Source organism: Homalodisca vitripennis, chromosome X (assembly GCF_021130785.1).
Source record: "Homalodisca vitripennis isolate AUS2020 chromosome X, UT_GWSS_2.1, whole genome shotgun sequence".
Classification (NCBI taxonomy): domain Eukaryota; kingdom Metazoa; phylum Arthropoda; class Insecta; order Hemiptera; family Cicadellidae; genus Homalodisca; species Homalodisca vitripennis.
In genome coordinates, this window is record NC_060215.1 from 120,681,378 (window position 1) to 120,701,834 (window position 20,457).

Below are 20,457 nucleotides of genomic sequence, written 5' to 3' on the forward strand. Positions count from 1 at the left end.
TGATAATTAATTTATAAATGAGTAAGTGATTTTTACATTAACCATATATTATTTTTCCCATGTTCTTGTTAAGCTGATTTGTTAGTTAAGGTCAAATAAAAATATCTTATGGTACATATTATTATAAAATCAACTGGTTACATTTAAAATTCATGTGTAATTGATTAGTTCTCAATAAGATTTTTTGGGTCAAATCGTAGTTCTGACTTTAGGATAACTCAAAATGAAAAATAGATGTATTCTCTCATGGATATCTTGAACAGTGTCATGTAGTTCTGATCTTGTTTTGTTTATGTTTTCGCACGTAAGGCAACGGATGTCGATGTACGTGGTATTACTGATTTATAGCAGAATTTTACTCAATTCCAATAAAATGAACTATTTATGTATTTCAGGTCACACTCTCCACAACATAGTTTTTTGGCTCAAGAGGAGAGAAGGTTTATCGGCAGGATTTTGAAAGAGACGACGATGGATGATCTTAAAACATGTTTCCAACGATTTGGAAAAATAATTCACATTGACTTCAAAGAGAAAACGTAAGTATTAGAGCTTGAAATTTATGTTATACTGTTACAGTGTGAAAGTAGATAGAATAGTGTATACATAACTAACATTCATATTTTGTAACACGAGTATATTTTTTTAACAGAGAAAACTTTGCATACATTACGTACGCAAGCAGTGCGGACGCCTACCAGGCCGTTGTATATGGCAAAGATCAAACACTCTTCAAAATTCTGCGGTACGACAGGCGCAAGGCGCCTCGTTAGAAGCTGGCTGTAATTAAACTAAATCGAGTTTTCCTATTAAGAACTATGTTAAATTGTTCTAGACAATCGATTTTAACATATATTTTGAATAAAGTAAATATTTTGAATATTTAAACAATAAATTACAAATTAGTATTATTTAAAATTGTAATAGCAATTGACAGTAATAATAAACCATATAGTGTTTGATACGCTTTAATAGGGTGTTTAAAATGAGATTACTCCTATGTTCTATGACTGAAAATAGGGTCGAAAAAGTGCATACGGTTTAACATATTACTTATGGTGCTAAATTCCTGATAGTCATAAATACAACCAGCTATTAACGATATATGCCGAGTGAGGTGAGTTGCTAGATGTTAACATATTTATACACATACTTAGATGATCAATTTGACTGTAAGATAGAACAATCTTAATTTAATGCTGTAATGACTGTTAAAATTATTTGCTAATTATCCTAATAATTATCTTCCTTTTCTTTAGCAGACCCTCACCAGGAGAGAAGTCCTGCACCGAGCGCCATGTACTCTGAGCGCTGAGCTGGAAACCGTGCACTGAGCAGCTAAGTATCAAATGTGATGTAAAACAAAGTGAGGAGGTTCCATCATCTGGCACCAGGTCGAGATTACATACCAAATCTAATTATAACAATAATATATAATTATAATTAGAATTAAGAATTGCAACACATGACTGTTGTTTAACAAGAGTAAACATTTTATTGATATCATATATAAACACTGCATACAATAACTATACCTAACAATGACTAGTAACTTTTTTTCAGTTTAATTTTTTCAATGAGATCTAAATATAGACCTCTAAGTTTGATTAAAACCAATCTTAAATTAAAACTAACACTTATTTTGGTTAGGCTATTAGGTTTACTGTTGGAACAGTACACGTGTACAACTTTAAATAAAGAGGGTTTTTATTTGTTAAGCCCATAGATTTAAACTTTTCAAGATAAGCGGCATCTGGAAAAGTTTTGATGCTGATTATATGATTTGAATCATTAACAGCTACATCATAAAACCAGCTGTACAAATTCCATTTGAAATATTGTTGAACCTTCCTTAAGACCACTACAATCATGATACCGAACTCTTATATTTTATTAAGTAGTAAGTAAACTTGTCAAAAAATAAGTTCTTAGGCATAACATTAGACAAATGTTTGGGACGGTATTAAACACCAATGTTGATATACAGATTGATTCAAGAAGATATGTAGAAGCTGCGGGAGAATATTCTAGTTGTAAAATAATGATACGAGATTTGTGTGTGTGTGTGTGTGTGTGTGTGTGTGTGTGTGCGTGCGCGCGCGTGCGTGCATGCGTGTGCCAGAAGTCAGAAGTCAGAAACACTTTATTCAGTAATGGTTTGCATTTTTACATTATTTAAATTCCCAAGCGTCGCGTAGGACGCGTGCGGGATATCACATTGCACATCGTAAATATCAACTTATTTTATTATTTTGGCAGTCCAAACAGTGGTCACTCAACCATTTATAAATAATTTTCAAAGATACGCAACATTCCGTAGGCAGTCAAAAGTATCATCAGAATTCATTAAATAATCATTACGTTAAATAAATAAACATCCATTACAGTGCTATAACAATTTCAAAAAATACAGACAAAAAATATTTACGACAAAAATAATATAATAAATAATAAATATATACATTTAATGCATTTAACAAATTATGTTAACAAACCATACTTTAACAAACCCCAAAGTATACTCCCCTCCCAACCACGCACTGATACTACTCCACATTTTACTTACTTTTTAAACATAATAAATATCAATAACTAAAGCTATGTGCATGTAAATAAATATAGTAAAAAACAACGCAATGTAATAATTATATTGATTGAAACGGTGTTGGATGTTGAGTTTACATAAAAGTTAAATAAATATAATTAATATCAACATAGCAACTAAAAAAAATATATGGTTGGGAATAAATAATAGTATAGCAATAAATAACAATAAAAACAATAAATAATAAATACAATGAATAACAAATACAACAACAATAATAATAATATTAAATAACAATAAATACAATAAATAACAAACACAACAACAATAATAATATTAAATAACAATAAATACAATAAATAACAAATACAACAACAATAATAATAATATTAAATAACAAATTAAATGATCTTGATATAAAAAACAAGATTAAAAATAAATAATATACAGATTCTGAATAACTATCTTTAAGGCAGTTCCAGGATAAATTCTCTGACTCATTTTAAATTTGGGTTTGTTTGCAACAATAATTTCGTTACAAAAATTTTCAACGAAATTGTTGAATACTTTAGGTCCCTTGTAACAAAATTGGTTTCTACTTCTTTCTTTAGTTAAATTTGGTACTAGAATTTTAATAAATTGAGAGGCCCTAGTCCCTCTATTGACAACTTTCAGAGTAAATTGATTGAAATATTTATGTGTGTATGATAAACAGCTTTGGTTATAAATTTGGTTAAAAGTTAAAATATTTTTCTCTTGATTAATCTGTCTCTTATATTTAAGGAAAAAAATTATTCGAAGTGATTTTCGCTGGCAGCTAATTATATTTTTTAGAATTGTTGTGTATGTACCACCGTAAATAATAATTCCATATCTTAAAGTGCTTTCGAACCACGAGTGATATAATCTGACTAAATGTTCACTTTCTAAATAACCCCTCATATGATATAAAGAATAATTTATCGATCTCAACTTACCACTCAACTGAGCAATATGCTGATTCCACCTCAGATCTCTGTCGACAACCATCCCCAAGTAGGTGACAGAGTCCACGATACTGATATATGAACAGTTGCATGAATTCAAACAACTAAGAGGGTGGCAGTAAAGCTTATAATCATTCAGCAGTTCCAATAAGCTCTTATTTTGGTCAAAGAATAAAATGCATTTAGATTTTGTGGTATTTATCAAAAGCTTATTATCAAATAACCAGCTAGATATCTTGGTTAGATCATCTTAAATATTAATTTTTAATGAGTTTTTATTATATGCAAAGCAGACCATGGCTGTATCATCGGTGTATGCAAATATTTTAGAATTTAGTTGCACTTTTAATAAATCATTAATAAATATTAAGAATATTACTGGGCCCAATATTCCTCCTTGTGCCGTTCCATACATCAATTCCAAAACATCGCTTTTAATATTATTTATTTTAACTACCTGCTTCCTACCTTTAGAAAAAGAAGTTAACCAGTTGAAAGCGCTTCCCCCTATCCCATACTTCTTAAATTTACACAAAAGTATATCAATGTCTAACACATGAAACGCCTTTTTAAAATCCAAATAAACTGCCAAAGTATATTTATACTTATCAGAATTTTCAACAATTTCACTGACGTGCCTAACCAATGCTGCATCAGTACCTTTACCTGGTAAGAAACCAAATTGGTGCTCCGAAAAAAAAATTATTGTCGCAAAAATATTTTAACAGTTGGTCTTTGATTAGTGATTCTACTATTTTAGCTAACGTACTGATAACAGAGATAGGACGATAAGAGCCGACCTGCGTTGCGTCACCTGACTTAAATACAGGGACTACAACTGCAGTTTTAAACTCATCTGGAACAATACCCTCCCTTAGTGATTTTGAAAATATGTTATAAAGTACGGGTGCAAATATGTTAATATTTTCTTTCATTAAAACAATATTTATACCGTCAAGGCCACAACTAAAATTATTTCCCATGCTATTTTTCTTGTTAACCACATCAGAGAGTTGAATATGAAACTCGTTAAGCAATACATTATATTGCATATGATCATCCAGAAATAGGTCCTGGCCAAATTCATCCTGTCTTAATTTAGAAACTATACTTGTAAAATACTCATTAAAAATATTCCCCACCATGCGCTCATTACCCCCCACCTTCATCACGGCATCGCCAACAACAATTTCATCAATACTATTTTTCTTTATTTTAAGAATTTTCTTTACAACGTTCCAGTATTTTTTCGAGTCACCATTGCAAGCCTTAATGAGATTGGAATAATACCTCTTTTTTACTCGTCTAATTTGTTTGGTTACTGTTCTGGATAATTCTCTAAATCGATTTCTTAAAACTAGGTTATCTCTGTTTTTTGTATATTCTTTTTAAAAACACAATTCTTACGATTTATTAAACAAACCAGAAACCAGATCATTAGTAATCCATTCACTCCTCCTTCTATTTTTACTGTTATTTTTTTCAAATTACAGGATGCTGTGAAACATTGACCATAAATATTGAAAAATTCTTTAACACTATCAATCACATGAGGGCTGGAGATGACTGGGCTCCAGTCGGCTAATAATAGTTGCCGCTTTAATAGCTCATTATTAGATACCGTGACGAAATTATCTTTGCATTTTTCATTCATGATTCCAGATAAATTAACACTGAGAGCATAATGGTCAGTAATGCCCAGTTCCTCAATATTACATTTAACATTTAAAGGTTTGGAGTTACGTATCAGTGCGTGGTCCAAACAAGAACTTACACCTACATCTATTCTAGTGGGACAGTTAACCAGATTCAAAAAAACCATAAGAAGAAACTGCGCTCAAGTAATCTTTACCGGATCCCTTATTTTTCAATGTGCATATGTTTAAGTCACCTATTATCAAAGTTGGATCATTTTTTAATTATAAAATATTTTCAAAATCAGGTTTGAACTGTTTATAAGTTAACTTACACTGTCTATAAATACTGAATATTGAACATTTAAAAACATGACTATTAAATGTTAGGTCAATAACAACATTAACAAGCTCAGCTGTGGGCAGGAGGATCAGTTGGTGCGTGTAACAAAGGTTAGTGTCGATGTACATGATAACACCGCCCGCCTGATTATCTGGCCGAGGTTGTAATACCAAGTCATAGCCCGCGATATTGTACCGCCCCAGCTCACCCCCCTTGATCCAGACTTCAGTTAAAACTATTACTTGATATTTCAACGAAAGTGTGTGTGTGTGTCAGAAAATGCTTTGTAAGCGATTTAGGGTTAACAAAAGATTTCACCTCAATTCCACATCACAAATATAAAAGGTCTTCCTAGAATTCTATAAAAGTAAATTAAGTGGCTATTTCAGTTTATTAAAGATTTAGATTTGGTAAATTAAATTTAACACTTCCCATAGCTGTAAGTTCAGTTTTTTTAAACCAGTGTGAAATGCAAAACTTTTTGAAAAATAACACGTTACCCATCTTCGGGTACAAATAACTTTTGTTATTTCACGAAGTAACTGATCAAAGCTCTTAATATACTTGGAATAAATTATTATTTACAACAAAACTGTGTAAATAAAGTACACAGAAAGCGAATAGAGTAAAATAAAAATATAAGCCTCCCTTCCATAACCCCATCATACACTATTATAAACTATTATTTCTTGTTTCTTTAAAAATTAGAATGAATATATTTGCTATGATTATGTTCTCAACTAACTACTGAGAGCTGGGTACACTTGGCATTTTGCTCGACAGATAAGCATATTACTTCGGCGCTCAGTGCACGGGTTCAGCTTAATGGTCAACAAGTCACAGCATCGAGTTAATATAATTTTTCTGTTAGTGATTGATATTATTATTTTTATAACGAAAATCTCTTTGCAAATATTAGTAGTACGATGAAGACTTAAATAATAATTAGGTTACATAATTTGATTTGAGTATGGTTTAGTTACGTTTAAGGAATGGACGCTCAGGTAGTGGCATTTACAGTGTTCTAGATTTAAGTTAGTTTTAGTTTGTTTTTTAGTTTACTTAGTTGCATGGACAGTGGTGTAGTGTTATAAAAGTGTTTTTGTAGTAATATGTCTAGGTTAGTTTAGGCTAGTGGTGGATGAACTCTGTCTTAAACATCACACGATGTTCATAGCAGAGATTAGTGGAGTTGCAGACGTCCTCGAGAGGTCTGGGCAGTTAGTTGCTCAGACCCCGTATCCACTGGGCAACGTTTGATAATCACTTCAATACGAAGTGATTTTCAAACGGCTGACTGCACACGCATAATGAAATGGTGAATATTCACTACAGTTTTCCTAATTTTCATACTACTAATATAACGCTTTTCTTTCATAACATTACTGTATATTAATAGCATACAAGAATATTGCACATTTTGTACTTGAGCACTTAATAGACAACACTACTCCATGCAAGTCCATTGGAACTGTTTACTATATCTCACCATACTACTAGTTTTATTTATTACAATATCCATCTTATTATTAAAATAGTTTATTATTATAAGATAGAATTATTGTGATATCAAAGTTTAAACTAAAAATTAGGCGATGGATTGAACTGTTTTCACTAAAATATTTTGCTCGTAGTACACCTGAAAAAATTTCGCAGCTGTGATATAATTTTGGCAATATTCATGATTATAAAATAAAATAATTTTATTTTTTACTGCCACAATGATCTTTTTATTATTGCTATTTGTGGCAGTACCGTTGTATGCAAGCAATCTTTTAAAAATAACCATAATTTAAGGTTTTATGTTTATAATACATAAATTTTAAATTGGTTGAAATAGTCCGCATAGAAAATACTGTAGGAATATGAATTATTTTAACTATTTTTGAGCAAGCCAACTTTGAGGGTAGTTTATTACTAAACGCTTTTTTTTGATAACTGACATTGTATCAAGACATACTTGACAATATGATATGAACTGATTTCTAAACTAATATGCACTTCGGGTCCTCCGGAATGTCTTAAAGTCCCGATTTCGCTTTGACCGGCCGTATTTCGGTAAATGTATCTTTACGACAAACTAAAAGAGGCCGAGTAAGCATAAATAATGCCCGTACCTACCTTACATGGGTTTTTAATCAAAATTATTTTATTTTACAAACTATTTTATTTCCCGATTCTCTTTGAATGCCCATATCTCTGTAATACTTTTTTTTCGGAAAATCGCGGAAAAGAGTTTTTTTTATACTTTTAACATTTCAATTCACAACAATCCGAGTCTTTTTTGTCAACAATATAACAATTTTTTAACCGATATGCACCTTAGGGTTTTTGCGAAGACGTTCCAGCGGAACGTCTCGTGGAAATTCCAGTTCTCTTATAGGGCGGTGGTGGTTTCCTAAGAGTGAATAATAAAATGTAGTCAAAACCCTCTCAAAGTTCAGTAGTGGCCCGTACAACATATTTAAAATGCTTTTTAGCAATTTTATTCGATTTTTTAGCTTATAACCGGGATTTCAAGTTACCGACCCAAGCATTATTCTGGTAGATCCCCCCACTTCTATCTAGGTATCTGCCGTGAGGCTTTTACCTAGGGGAAATAAGGGTCTGAGCCCTAGAAGCTATTGCTGCCTGTCAGTTCTGTAGTGTAGTCGGATCAGCCTTCCATAGAAAGACGCATTTGGCGGACCTCCTGGACACGAAGTTCTCGGATGTGATCCCACGGAGAGGACTCTGCGAATTCCTCAAGACTCGATTTTAGGCCTTCCACGAAACTCCTGATAGTAGCGAAGTCGGACGAAGCTCAGACGACGGTGTTCCTCACGAACCAGGGTGATCCAGTGGCCTGCCACACACGCTCTGGACTGCAAGCAGTTTTCTCCGGGCGGTCTTGCAGGTGAGATGGTACCATGCTGGGGCCGCGTAGGTTATCACTGGTCGTATAAGAGTAGAGCAGGACCTTCGTCCTGGTCGGTAGCTTCGTGGAGTTGATCAGGGGGCCGATGCTGGCGAAGCCCTGCCTCACTAGACCGCTGATTCTCTTGACGTGGGGAGTGAAGGTCAGTCGGGTGTCCAGAAGTACCCCCAGGTTCTTGACTGTCGTATTCCATGGTATACTGTCTCCGTTGAGTGACAGATGACGGCCGTCCTCTTGCCTCCTTGCCCTTGTGAAGTTGATCGCTTCACACACGTTGACCTTGATCCGCCACTTGGTCAACCAGGGCTCCAGTAGATGTAGCTGCCGTTGGATGTAGAATCCTGCCATTCTCAGGTTGGCAGAGGTGGCCGTGCGGAGTGCGTCATCGGCATACAGCTGCACTCTTGGAGCGACTGGGAATTTGTTGGTGTACCACAGGTAGGATCGGGCCAGGGACCGCCCCCTGTGGAACACCAGAGACGATGTCAACTTGAAGAGCCGTCCTTCGTGCCACACCTTGTCGAAGGCTTTGCTCACGTCTATCAGGACCGAAGTGGAGTGTTGCTTCCTCTCTACAGCTCCGGTGATGGTATTCAGGACTCTGCGGAGCTGAAGGGTGGTGGAGTGGCCGGTGTGGAAGCCGAACTGTTCAGTTCTGTTAGACACGAAGTACATCTTAGGGAATCTCGCTAGGACGATCTTCTCCAGGATCTTGGAGAGCACAGGCAGGATGGAGATCGACCTGTGGTTCTCCGGGAAGAGCGGGTCTTTGCCGTGCTTGGAGATCATGATCACTTTGGCATCCTTCCATGCGGTCGGGAAGTGAGCCAGGCGTAAACACGAGTTAAAGATCGGGACGGTCACCCAAGCCGGCAGATTCTTCAGCGGTGCATTTCCCAAGGAGTCTGGGCCAGAACTTCAAAAGTTGTCACGTGAGGCAGTGGGTCGTCGTCGTCAGGTTGGTATCCCTCCAGGAAATCCCCTATAATCTCGCAGGTGTCCTCGTCATAGACGTCTGCAAGTGGGGATAATTGGTCTTCCATGATGTCGGCGAAGGCCTCCGCTCGATCTCCAAGGGAGAACAATGCCATGCTGGCCATGAAGTGGTCGGTTAGTCTTATTTTCCCCTCGGAGAGCCCTTTAGGTTTTCCAGATGCCGCCGACAACACCGTCAGCTTGATGTTCCATGAAGTCATCCCACGCAGGCGCTCTGTGTTCCGCCAGGAGACGAGAGCACCTCCTGGCCTGACGGTTGAAGGTCTGCTGGCGTGGGGACAACGGGACTGCTGATACTCCCTTCGCATTCTGCGACGAAGGCGAACCTCCTCTCTCAAATGCTCAGGTAGAGGTGATGAGATGTCCATCCGGGAGAGAGTGGATGACGAGGCTGTCATAGCTTTCTGGTGAGTAGTAGTTAGGTCAAGTACTTGTTGGTCTAGCTGGTCCGTTGACTCGGCAGGAGTTGGTAGTGGCCAATGTCTGTCAGCTAAGTGATTTGCAAATTGATGCCAGTTGATCTTGGTGGGACGAATAGGTGGATAGGATGTCACTCCGTCGTCCGGGAGATGGAAGAAAACCGGAACGTGGTCTGGCGAGAGGTCAAACACAGCAAACACCTCGCTGTGTCCGTCCAGCGAACCAGCTGGACCGATGTCAAGTATGTCTGGTAGATCCGACTGGTCGTTGTGGTTGTAGTGAGTGGGTTCCTCGGGAGGCAGTGTTCGTATGTGGCGTCGGTTGTCCAGGAGACGGTGGAGACCTCTTCCATTGGATTTGGTGTTTCGGCATCCCCAGTCCAGGTGCTTAGCGTTGAAGTCCCCAGCAACATGTGCAGGGGAACCAGGCCGCATCAGAGCATCGAAGCAGTGTGCTTGTAGAGTCTTCCGAGACGGATTATACACGAAGGCGATCTCTAGCTCGCTCCGCTGCGCTGTACTGGATGGCAACCAGAGTGATCTCGACCACTGGGGCAGGGACTGGTCACCCGCCGATGCACCATGATTGCCGAGTCTCCGCCGCGTCGGTTGTCCTGCAGCTGCCAGTCGGTGCGGTAAACCTGGTATTGGGGGATGCTGAAGAGGTCTATCGTCCTGATTTAAATCAGTTATGGTTCCTTGGACGGTACAATAACTGTGGTAGTTTGAGAGCTAATATATGCAAACAGAACCCCGACCAGAGATGGATGCAGAGTTGGAAGGGACGCTTTTATTAGATCAAAACCAATCGGGGCACCTGCCCCGCACTTGTTGGTGCCTGAATAACTTTCAGTACGGTTCTCGTACCGGCGACACATCTTTGAAATATCTGACTTATCAACTGTCGATGGTAGATTCTGTGTCTAATATGGTTGTAACGGGTAACGGGGAATCAGGGTTCGATTCTGGAGAGGGAGCCTGAGAAACGGCTACCACATCCAAGGTAGGCCCGGAGGGGTTGGTAGGCCTGGACCTACTGGTAGGAACAGCTAGCTATTCGTGTGCTCGTACAATTTAATTGTATAAATTAATTATAATTAACATTTCAACAAAACAATGTGTTTAAAGATTAACTATAAGTCCTTTGCGTATCAGCTGATATCTTAATTACTCCGCTTCATAATCAGTGAGTCTGGGATGTCAGTCGTTTTGTTGTCAAATCGTGTTAGAGGTTAACTATTGACAGGAAAAACGAGGGGCCTGAAGTTACTCTCTAGATTTCGCGCATGAGCACTCGTGTTTCAGATTAGCCAACGTGCTCTCTACAGGAAAGAGTCTTTCCCCATTCAAGCGAGGATTCCCTTACAGCCGGCCGCTGTTACTTTTATAGCGAATTTTCTGAAGGCGCAACGCGCCCAAGTATAACGGACGGTATCTCAGAATCTGTAGGGGCATCTTCTTTGGAGAAGCATACACCTGGTCGGACAACATGTCTCTTTTTAGACTATATAAATTTTACAAGCCTTAAAATATGTCCTTACAATTAGAAAAAACAAAAAAATGGGAAACCAAGCATTGTGATCGATAAGTATAAATATCGATTGGACAGGACACTGGTAAATGGAGAGGTGTCTTGGAGATGCCTGGCAAAAGACAGCTCAGCGCACAAATTCTGACTACACTGAGGAGTTGAGTCGCAAGAACTCACATTCCTGAAAGCACCCAGTGACCATGCGATCACTTACCCCAGTTTTGTCACCCCTTAAACCATCCACTCTGAGCAATGGCCTCCTAACAACTCCGTGGGTTTCACAGATCTTGTTTACTCGTAAAACTGTTGATAACACCTGTCAAAATGATGACTTAGCTTTTAAATCAAAAGACGAACTTGTTGCCCGCATTGACGAGCTCATAACTCAAAGGAACAATTTGATCACCAAGGTTCAGGAGTTAAATTCAACACAAGAAAACTTAAAAGCAGATAAATGTAATAAAGTCTGTTAAAAAGATTGTATTTCAATTAAAAAAACAAAATGTTCGTTTAAAGCTCGAAATAAATGAGATCAAAGCTGAAGTACTTAGCTTAACCAAAGAAAATAAAACCAAACAGACAATAATTGGATCCTTAAATGATAATATAAACTGTCTGAACTTAAAACTTAAGGAAGCACAAAATGAGAAAATAAGGATAACCAAAGAAGTCTTACACGCGCCCTCCACGGTGGCTGCTCTCTCATTTTCTGCTCTCTCATTGCCGTTATCTTCTCCTGTCCTCACAACCAATAATTGTTTTCCTCTTACTGACACAATTCGGAGGTAATAGCCCGTTCATCACGTCAAGAAAAAAAATCCAGCAACTTAAAATCACTTCGAAACTATGTTAGGAAAATTAAATCGAGGAACTTTAACATATCTGTTTCATTGTACAGCGACAGCCACGGCCGTGACATTAATAATCTTTTAGAGCAGAAATTCAATTCCAAAACCACTTCCTTGAGACCAAGCTTAGTAATACCAGGCGCTACAATCGAGGAGGTTGTTAGGACCGTTAAAAGTGGCAATGACTGTTTCAAGAAGCAGGACTATGTTGTATTCATAGCTGGAACTAACAATATGAATAAGGTCAATTTAAACATCCTAAAATAGTGGAAACATGTAACAGCATGGTAAAGTCTTCTCCTGATGCGAGGTTCGTAGTCGCAACGGCTCCAGTCAGATTTGATCTCAGTCCACACTCACTTGAAAATAAAAACATCACACTTATCAACGAAAATCTAAAAGAGTTGAGCAAAAATAGTGATAACATTCGTCTACTGAACCTGGAGTCAAAACAACGGCATCTTTTTCGAGGTCTACACTTCCATAGAGCGGGCAAGAGGAATATAACTAATAATATATTTCATATAATTGAAAACTGGACAAAACTGCCCTACAAGTCCAAATCACTAAGCAACTTTCGGCTTTCTGTGGCTGGCCCGTCTGGTCTCCAACCTCCCATTGACATCGGGACATCGCTGCTGAGTGTGGTCGACTTCCCGCCGCTGCTGCCGCCCGTGCCTTGCTCCGGCACGCTGAGTTCTGCCTCCTCCTCTTTATGGTCGTATCCTTCATCACCTCGAGAAACGCCGCCATTAACATCATCTAATGAAACTACTGGCCTGGCGAAGCGGTATGCTGGCGTGGGGGCCGGAGAGCTGCCTGAACTTTGTCTACATCGGCGGCCTCTTCCGCAAGAAATACAAGGTCAGCTCTGTGATGAAGATTCCACGGTGCTCTGTACGATGCAGAAGACAACTCCTGAGTTGCAGCAACTGGAATCTTTCAATTTAGAAAATTACTTTTTAAACGTTCAGTCGTGCCCAAATCTTGTGAGATGACAATTTCTGGCAGGAATTATGTGAACTGCCACAATGTACCGACATTGGATTGCTTTAAAGATACGGATTTTTTCTGATCTAATGATAAATTTTCTCTTTCTCATTTAAATATACAGGGATGTTTGCATAAAATTGATGAACTAAGTGACACTTTTCAAGTTTTAAAATTCCATCCAACTATTGTCTGTTTTACTGAACATTGGTTGAGTAAATATTGTAAAAATTATCTAGATACTTTTGCAGGATATGAGGTTGCAGCGTTTTATGGCCGAGAACACTCATCTAGGGGTGTTTCTTGCATAATGGTGAAGCAAGGTGTGCAATATAGCAACATTTCAGTTTTGAATGTTGTGCTGTCACAATTAAGCTTGCTTTTTCTGATATGATTGTGGTGGCTGCAGTGTACCGATCTCGTAGTTCCAGCATTTGTTCTTTCATTGATGCGTTTGAATCGCTTGTTGATGGTCATGTTCAGAATTTTTACAGTCTCATAGCGTGTGGCGACTTAAATGTTGATATTCTGAGGGACTCAAGGGAGAGGAAACTGTTTATGGATGTCGTTAACTCAGCTAATAGAAATTTAAATATTACCTGTCCTAAAAGAATAGATGGTCGTTGTTCCAGGACATGTAGGCCCTATTGATAACATTATAACCTTCTTCAAAGAATTTCAGTAATGGCCTTGAGCAACTGATTGACTCACCCACAGAGGAAATAACTGTTTATATCATATATCTTTAGAACTAGAGAGAGATGCTATCAATGTAGCTTTTAATAGCATGTTTTAACTTCTTTCAGGCAAGACGGATAGTTTACATGCGGTAGTTTGTAGCCTAATATGTTATATCCTAATATGTCATTTTGTCTCCTGAATTTAAAAATAAATTAGAGGCGGCCACACACTGGGAAATATATTACGTTCACTCAATTAGGTTACTAATGTTAAACCACGTAACTATGCCTTTTCCTAAATTAGAAGTTTACACAAATATTTATACATTTATAGCTCCTAGGCTGTATAACACATTATCTTTCGCAGTGTCTTCCTCGAAAACATTGGGTACGCTCATACGCAAGCTTACATGCTGGGTTTTTACAATTATTGACATAAATTAGAAACTTTGTTAAAGATTTGTTTGACTGTTAATAAATGTATTTGCTGAATCTTATATTTAATTTATATGTACTTGGTTACACATTACCTATGCTTGAAAAACTTACATTTGAAATATTGAGCGTCAAAATGAACCGTCATTTTAATAATGAACGAAAGAAAAGAGGTATTGTATTTGTTTCACTGTTATTTTTGTGCATTCTAAGAATCGAATGGTTTCTACTTATGTTTTATGTACTTTCAATAACACCTTCTTCTAACTATTGGTCACTTGATTTCTTTAATGGAACGTAAAATTATCATAGTGCAATTCTACAAAGAGACAAAATGATTCATAAATCTTTGTCCTTTATTTTTACAATATTATTTTTACAGAACATAGGACGCTGTATAAAATGTAGGTAGACTTCAATGTTACCAATATGTAATAAAAAAGAAGTATCTTTCTTAGATTAGAAAATAAACAACGAACGGAAGAAATCTTGTTCATACGGCTAGAAACCTTTATTCTTGAACCGGTCTAGCCCTGTAGAGGCAACTACAAACATTGCTAAAGGCCGGTATCGACAGTGCGACGCTGCTCGCTGCAAATGCCTCTTGGCGAATGCTCGGCTTTGCCTCGGACTGTGGATACCGGGGTTACTCGCTATGAGGCGTTCGCGTTACACAATGTGAGGCGAGCCGTGTGCTTGTCGGTTTTAGAGCAGTGCTCAAAGGTGCCTCGCTCCGATTTGTGCGTCAAGTGGATACCTGCGCTGTCTGCCTCGCACCGTACAAGACACAATTCTGCACTGCAAACCAACAAGCCTCTACAACGAAACTGTCATCATATATAATCATGAAATGATCAGTCAATTAGTGAAGTGTTATGAAACCAAACGTTTACCCGCTTATGGGATAACCGTTGTACCCGCTACACAGCGCCATTGACAGTAGTTTGGATACACGATTGTTAAATAAGTTTGTTTTAGTTAGTGGGTATAACCAGTATTCAAACTGTAATGATAGCTTGAATACGTATTTGTAGTCGCTTATAAACGGTGCAAAATGACTTCCTATCAAAAACGTTTAAAATACAGATTAAAATTGTACTTTAATCCAAAACTTTGTCGTAGGAGGTGTTTTCCCTGCCCAATAATAAAAAAGTTCGTAGCTTTTTCCTTTTTTATGTTTTTAATGGTGTTCAGAATAAGTTAGATTATAAGTTTTAATTCACTAAAATAAATTTACAATAAATATGTAATTGTTAAAAATCCACCCAGTTAAAAGCACCAACTTATTCAGTTAATGACTATAGAAATTAGAAATGTTATGTTCAGAAATAAATATATCGGCACAGGTTTATTTAATATATGTTTGTTTAAAACAGTGCGGCTCATTCAAATTGCCCACCTCAATAGATCGCCAGTTATTTGTGATGGAATCGGTGATCGCCAAGGTTCTGTTACCTGAACCTCTATCCATCTCTGCGCGCCTGAGTTACAGGTGAAACATTGAAACGCTACCTTATCTTGGCTCAATTTCTATTGGTTAGTTAAATATTCATAACTCCGTTCTTGAATGGCTATATTTTTGTTATGGGCGGAGTTGTGTCGGTTGTCTCTTCGGTCGCTTGGGTGGACCCCAAAAAATACTGACCCCTTTAACTCCAACGCCACTTTAATTTATATGAGCATAACTAATCATTTTTATAATTTGTACTTATTAATTATAACTAGCTCAGCCATTTTCCTTACGCTGCCTGCCTTTTTAATGATATTGTTTTGGTTTTACAAATTAGATATATCACAAGATTAGTATGTTGCATATGGGCTAATGCTGCATTATAAAGTAATCGAAATATTATGTAAATAAACAAAAATTACAAGAATAAAAATTAATTTAAAGCATTTAATCTATTTATTTTTACTAATATAAAATAACTTATTATTACACCCTGAATCAATATTCCATGTGTACAATCAGGGCACCAACTGCATAACATTCCTAAATTGTTTATTCAGCATTCCTAAATTAATTGAGTTTTTTTTTTAAAGATATTCACATTTTCAGATACAACTTACTATGATTTGATGTATAGTTTAAAAGGACTTGAATTATTATTTCTTAGCCTTTAATAACTGGTCTGACGTGTAATATAACTTAGGCATATACTTTTAACCTCTTAATGCCCACTACATGATGCAGTATATAAAAAAAATTATTTTATGCTAAAAGTTACTTTAAATGGTACTTAGATGACCTGTAATTTTTTTCAGATTTTTAAATTTACTATTTAACCAAATTTTGGGTAAGTGCCAAATCTGGCACATTGGGCAATAGAGAAAATAGTGCACTTTAGAGAAAGTAAACAGGACATAAGAAAAACTAATAGTATATTGCTTCATAATTACAGTATATTTAGAATTATAAGTAAAACACATTACTACACAGTATAAGGAGCACCTTACAAGTGGAAATCCACAAAACAGTTCTTTCCTTTGTTTAGGCAGAGGTGAACTTTACACTTTTCACACATAATGGATGATTTCTGCTTGCAGAAGGGATGCTTGCATCTCTGCCTATCTTCGACAACAGATGGCCAATGTCCAACTCCATCTTTTCTAACATCTGGTATAGGGATATTGACACATGGACCTTTCTTCTTTTTCTTTGAAAATTCGTTCTCTACCCTGTCTGTTGATGGCCTTCCTCTTTTTATTGGGTCAGCTCCTAAGTTACAAAGAGACTCGGCCACCTCACACCGGAAAGCTAGCAAATCCATTACTCCCTGCTTAGCAATTCCATTATGTTGACAGTCTCGTCTGAAGAGAAGCCATCCATTGACAATACTTACGTCAACAAAGTGGAAGAAAAACCTCAAATAAAACTTCCGAGATCTTAGATTAATTCGGTAGTAGCTGATAAGTCCATCTAGAAGGTCCACTCCCCCCATGAACTTATTGTATGTTGTAACGATTTTAGGGCAAGTGACATCAATCTGCTCACGACCTTTAGAGTCAAAGCGTTGCACAGTGTTGATAGGGCAAGCAGACTCAAAAGTTGACGCAAGAGACACCCCTCGATTGTCTAACCATTTTACAGCCCTAATTTTTACCCCATCAATTGTTGCCTCTTTTTCCTCATAAGACCCACGGCCTTTCTTTTTCATTTCTTGGTCAGATGAAAACAACAAGCCTGGAAATCGTCCTAGTCGAATGGTCCCGAGGGATTGGAAACCAATATTTGCTAGAGTCACTAAGAGAGCTGGTGATGAGTACCAGTTATCAAAATAGATTAAGAATTTGTTTTCATTACGAGGCAAGTGTTCAACCAGTCGTAAAACAACATTTGAACTAGCTCCAATGTCAGGTAGGGAAGTAGCAGGTAGTATGCGACCAGTGTAGATCTCAAAATTGTGAATCAGACCCTTGCTGTCACAAAGTACAAACAGTTTGTATCCCCACTTGTGGGGTTTCATCGGGTTGTACTGTTTTAGTAAAGATGTGCCTTTGAAGGGCACAATCTGTTCATCAACACAGAGCATTTGTTCCTCAATAGGAATGTTTTTGAATTTGTTTTGAAGAGCATCAACTAGTGGGCGGATTTTAAATAGCCTATCTTTGTTTGGATCATTCTGTAATGGCATGTGATCATTGTTATTGAAGTGCAAGTTGGCCTTCAGTTCCTCCCATCTGTTACGTGACATAACATGTGCAACCTTTTCTACTCGTGTATTTCCATTCCAATACATCCTACTCCTAGGTAGACCATAAATGCTCATGTAGATGCAAATGCCTATAAACTGCTCTACTTCCTTCTCTGAGGTATTCAAGGGTTTATTCGGATTTTTTTGGACACTATACAAGTTTGACTGAGTAGCAATCAAAGTTAAAAGGTCATTGTCAAAAAAATCTTTGAAGTAGTCAACTGGAGACTGAAGTACATGTTCGTTACTTAATTCTAGCATTGGCGGAGAAGGTTTCTCACTGTTATCTGGATTCACTTCATTCCAAGCAGGTGCTGGTTTTTTTGGAATCTTCTTTTTTGTGGCTGTAGACGTTGAAGGGATGTTCTCTTCGTCTTCATCTGTGACATCACTGGAGCTCGCTGCATTGTTCACTGAAACAAAACAAACTCGCTGTTGCCTTGCTTTTTTTCAAACCACAAAAAAGTATGTATTTCACACTAAAATAAATAACATATTGAGGTCTTTACTAGTATATAACAGCACCGCTGAAACAATTTTCTATACAGCCTAGTGTAACATAATCTGAATTATCCTAACCGTGTGCATTAAAAATGGTGCTGTCATAACAAGAAAAGACATATAATAAACAGAACATAGCCTATTAGTATTGAATATAAATTTAGATTAGTAAGTATGAGCCTAACTAAGTTAATTATGGAATTAATGGTATAAATAAACTTACAAAATAAGGCTAACTTGTTCTTTTTGTCACGGCCAGGGGTGTAATCTGGATCCTCATCTGAGTCATCCACCAAACTGTCTTCACTGTCATCGGGGGGTAAAAGCGAAGTTGTGTTGTTATGTCTTCTTAGTCGACAATGTGACATCTGACAAAAATAAACATTGTTGTACAAAAAGCTTGTAGGTTGACTTTAATGCCCAATGTGCCATTTTTGGGACGAACTGAAAAACTGCAGTTTTACAGTTGTGCCCAATGTGACAAATTTGGCACAAACCTAAAAAGCATCATAAAACATAAACTAGACATATTTTATGAACTAAAACTACTGTAACACACTTTCAGTTAACTATGTAAACTAGACCATATTTTATAAAAAGGGTACTTACTTTTTTCTGCTAAATACAGGTATGAAGACTTAGAGGTTATGAAGAATTGGTGTTTACTGTGTATGGTAGATCTGCTCACTGGCTGTAGTTCACATAACTGCCACCAGGCAACAGCACAGTACAGTAAATTATTGAAAATAGTTCCATATGTATCACAATGGGCATTTAAGGTTGTAATTTTCATTCTGACACTATACTACATGCATAAAATGGGTATGTGACAAATTTGGCACAGTGGGCGTTAAGAGGTTAATAATTTTGAAACCTAATCGTATACATTGCAAGTTATATTTATGCTTCTGATTTTATTCTTGTGCTAAATTTTAACACAACCTCTCACAGTAGTTTCTGTGAGTTAAAAAATATAAACTTCCTTTATACAAAAATGTATAGTATTATAGGATTAGGATACTTAAAATAGACACTACTGCAATTGTTTTACCGTATCTAGAGGAATGGGAGGTGAATATTATTTTGATTTTTAAACCGATTTAGTTCAAAATTCCAATACATTTCCGAAACCATATGAGTTTTTATAGTTGAATCAACAACATTCAATCTTTCCAACTGTATTTTTTAAGATAATTTCATAAACTTTGTTGTTCTTTAATGAGATCAGGTAAAAAATGGACATCAAAAATGTCATACTGTAGCCTATCTTCTCATCAATCCCGGTGATTATGTTTATGAAGACAAGTTTATTGTCCTGTTGTTTCCATAGATAGACTTCATCCGGCACGGTATATGATAGTAGCTTCTGGAAATATAAACTCAAAAATATCTTTGCTGTTACCAAATCTTTAACTTTTCTTTGTCTGACAAGATAATGATGAATCCCTTACATATTTCACCGACTGTCAGTAATATAGTCAAAGCGAATTAGCCTCAACGAAAACTTTGATCTACAGAGTATCCACGTTGGTGTGATAGAGTAATTCGAGATTTGTTACACGAAAACATGTATAGTGATCACTAATACAGATAATGTTTAAAAATAAGAAGGAGGTGCAAGAAAGTTTCGGTATTAAATTTTGCGATAGCTTATATACTACTATGTAAAAAAATAATTATTTGCATAACATAGTTATGGTAGAAAGGATTGAAACAATGCCAATTTCCAGTTCACTATTCTCTTATTGCAGCGTCTGGTATCATACAATACTACAGACATGCCTCCTTGAATCTGGAGTTATGTTCTTCTAAAGAGATAGAAAAAATCGCTAGCAAAGAAGCTCAAAACGAACTCCTTATATAATTGTTCTGACGTCAGAGACACTACACTACAAAATATGAAAATATGGTATATGTAGGTGAAGAGGAAGTCTCAA

At 36.9% G+C, this 20,457-nt stretch overlaps 1 protein-coding gene across 1 annotated transcript; it reads right to left on the minus strand.

Moving 5' to 3' along the window:
* Positions 1-16,707: 16,707 nt before the first annotated feature.
* On the minus strand, positions 16,708-19,114 carry LOC124369846 (piggyBac transposable element-derived protein 1-like). Its single transcript, XM_046827978.1, has 2 exons — positions 18,744-19,114; positions 16,708-18,432 (listed from the first exon to the last, which is right to left on the minus strand). Exons 1-2 carry the CDS (start codon positions 18,886-18,888, stop codon positions 16,778-16,780), a joined length of 1,800 nt encoding a protein of 599 aa, XP_046683934.1. The 5' UTR covers positions 18,889-19,114; the 3' UTR covers positions 16,708-16,777.
* Between the last annotated feature and the right edge of the window lie 1,343 nt (positions 19,115-20,457).

Excerpts from the sequence above, each read along its gene's own strand:
- LOC124369846 (XM_046827978.1), bottom strand. The coding sequence starts at position 18,888 with ATGTCACATTGTCGACTAAGAAGACATAACAACACAACTTCGCTTTTA. Across the intron at positions 18,433-18,743 it reads GAACAAGTTAGCCTTATTTT|TGAACAATGCAGCGAGCTCC; the intron begins GTAAGTTTATTT and ends GTTTTGTTTCAG.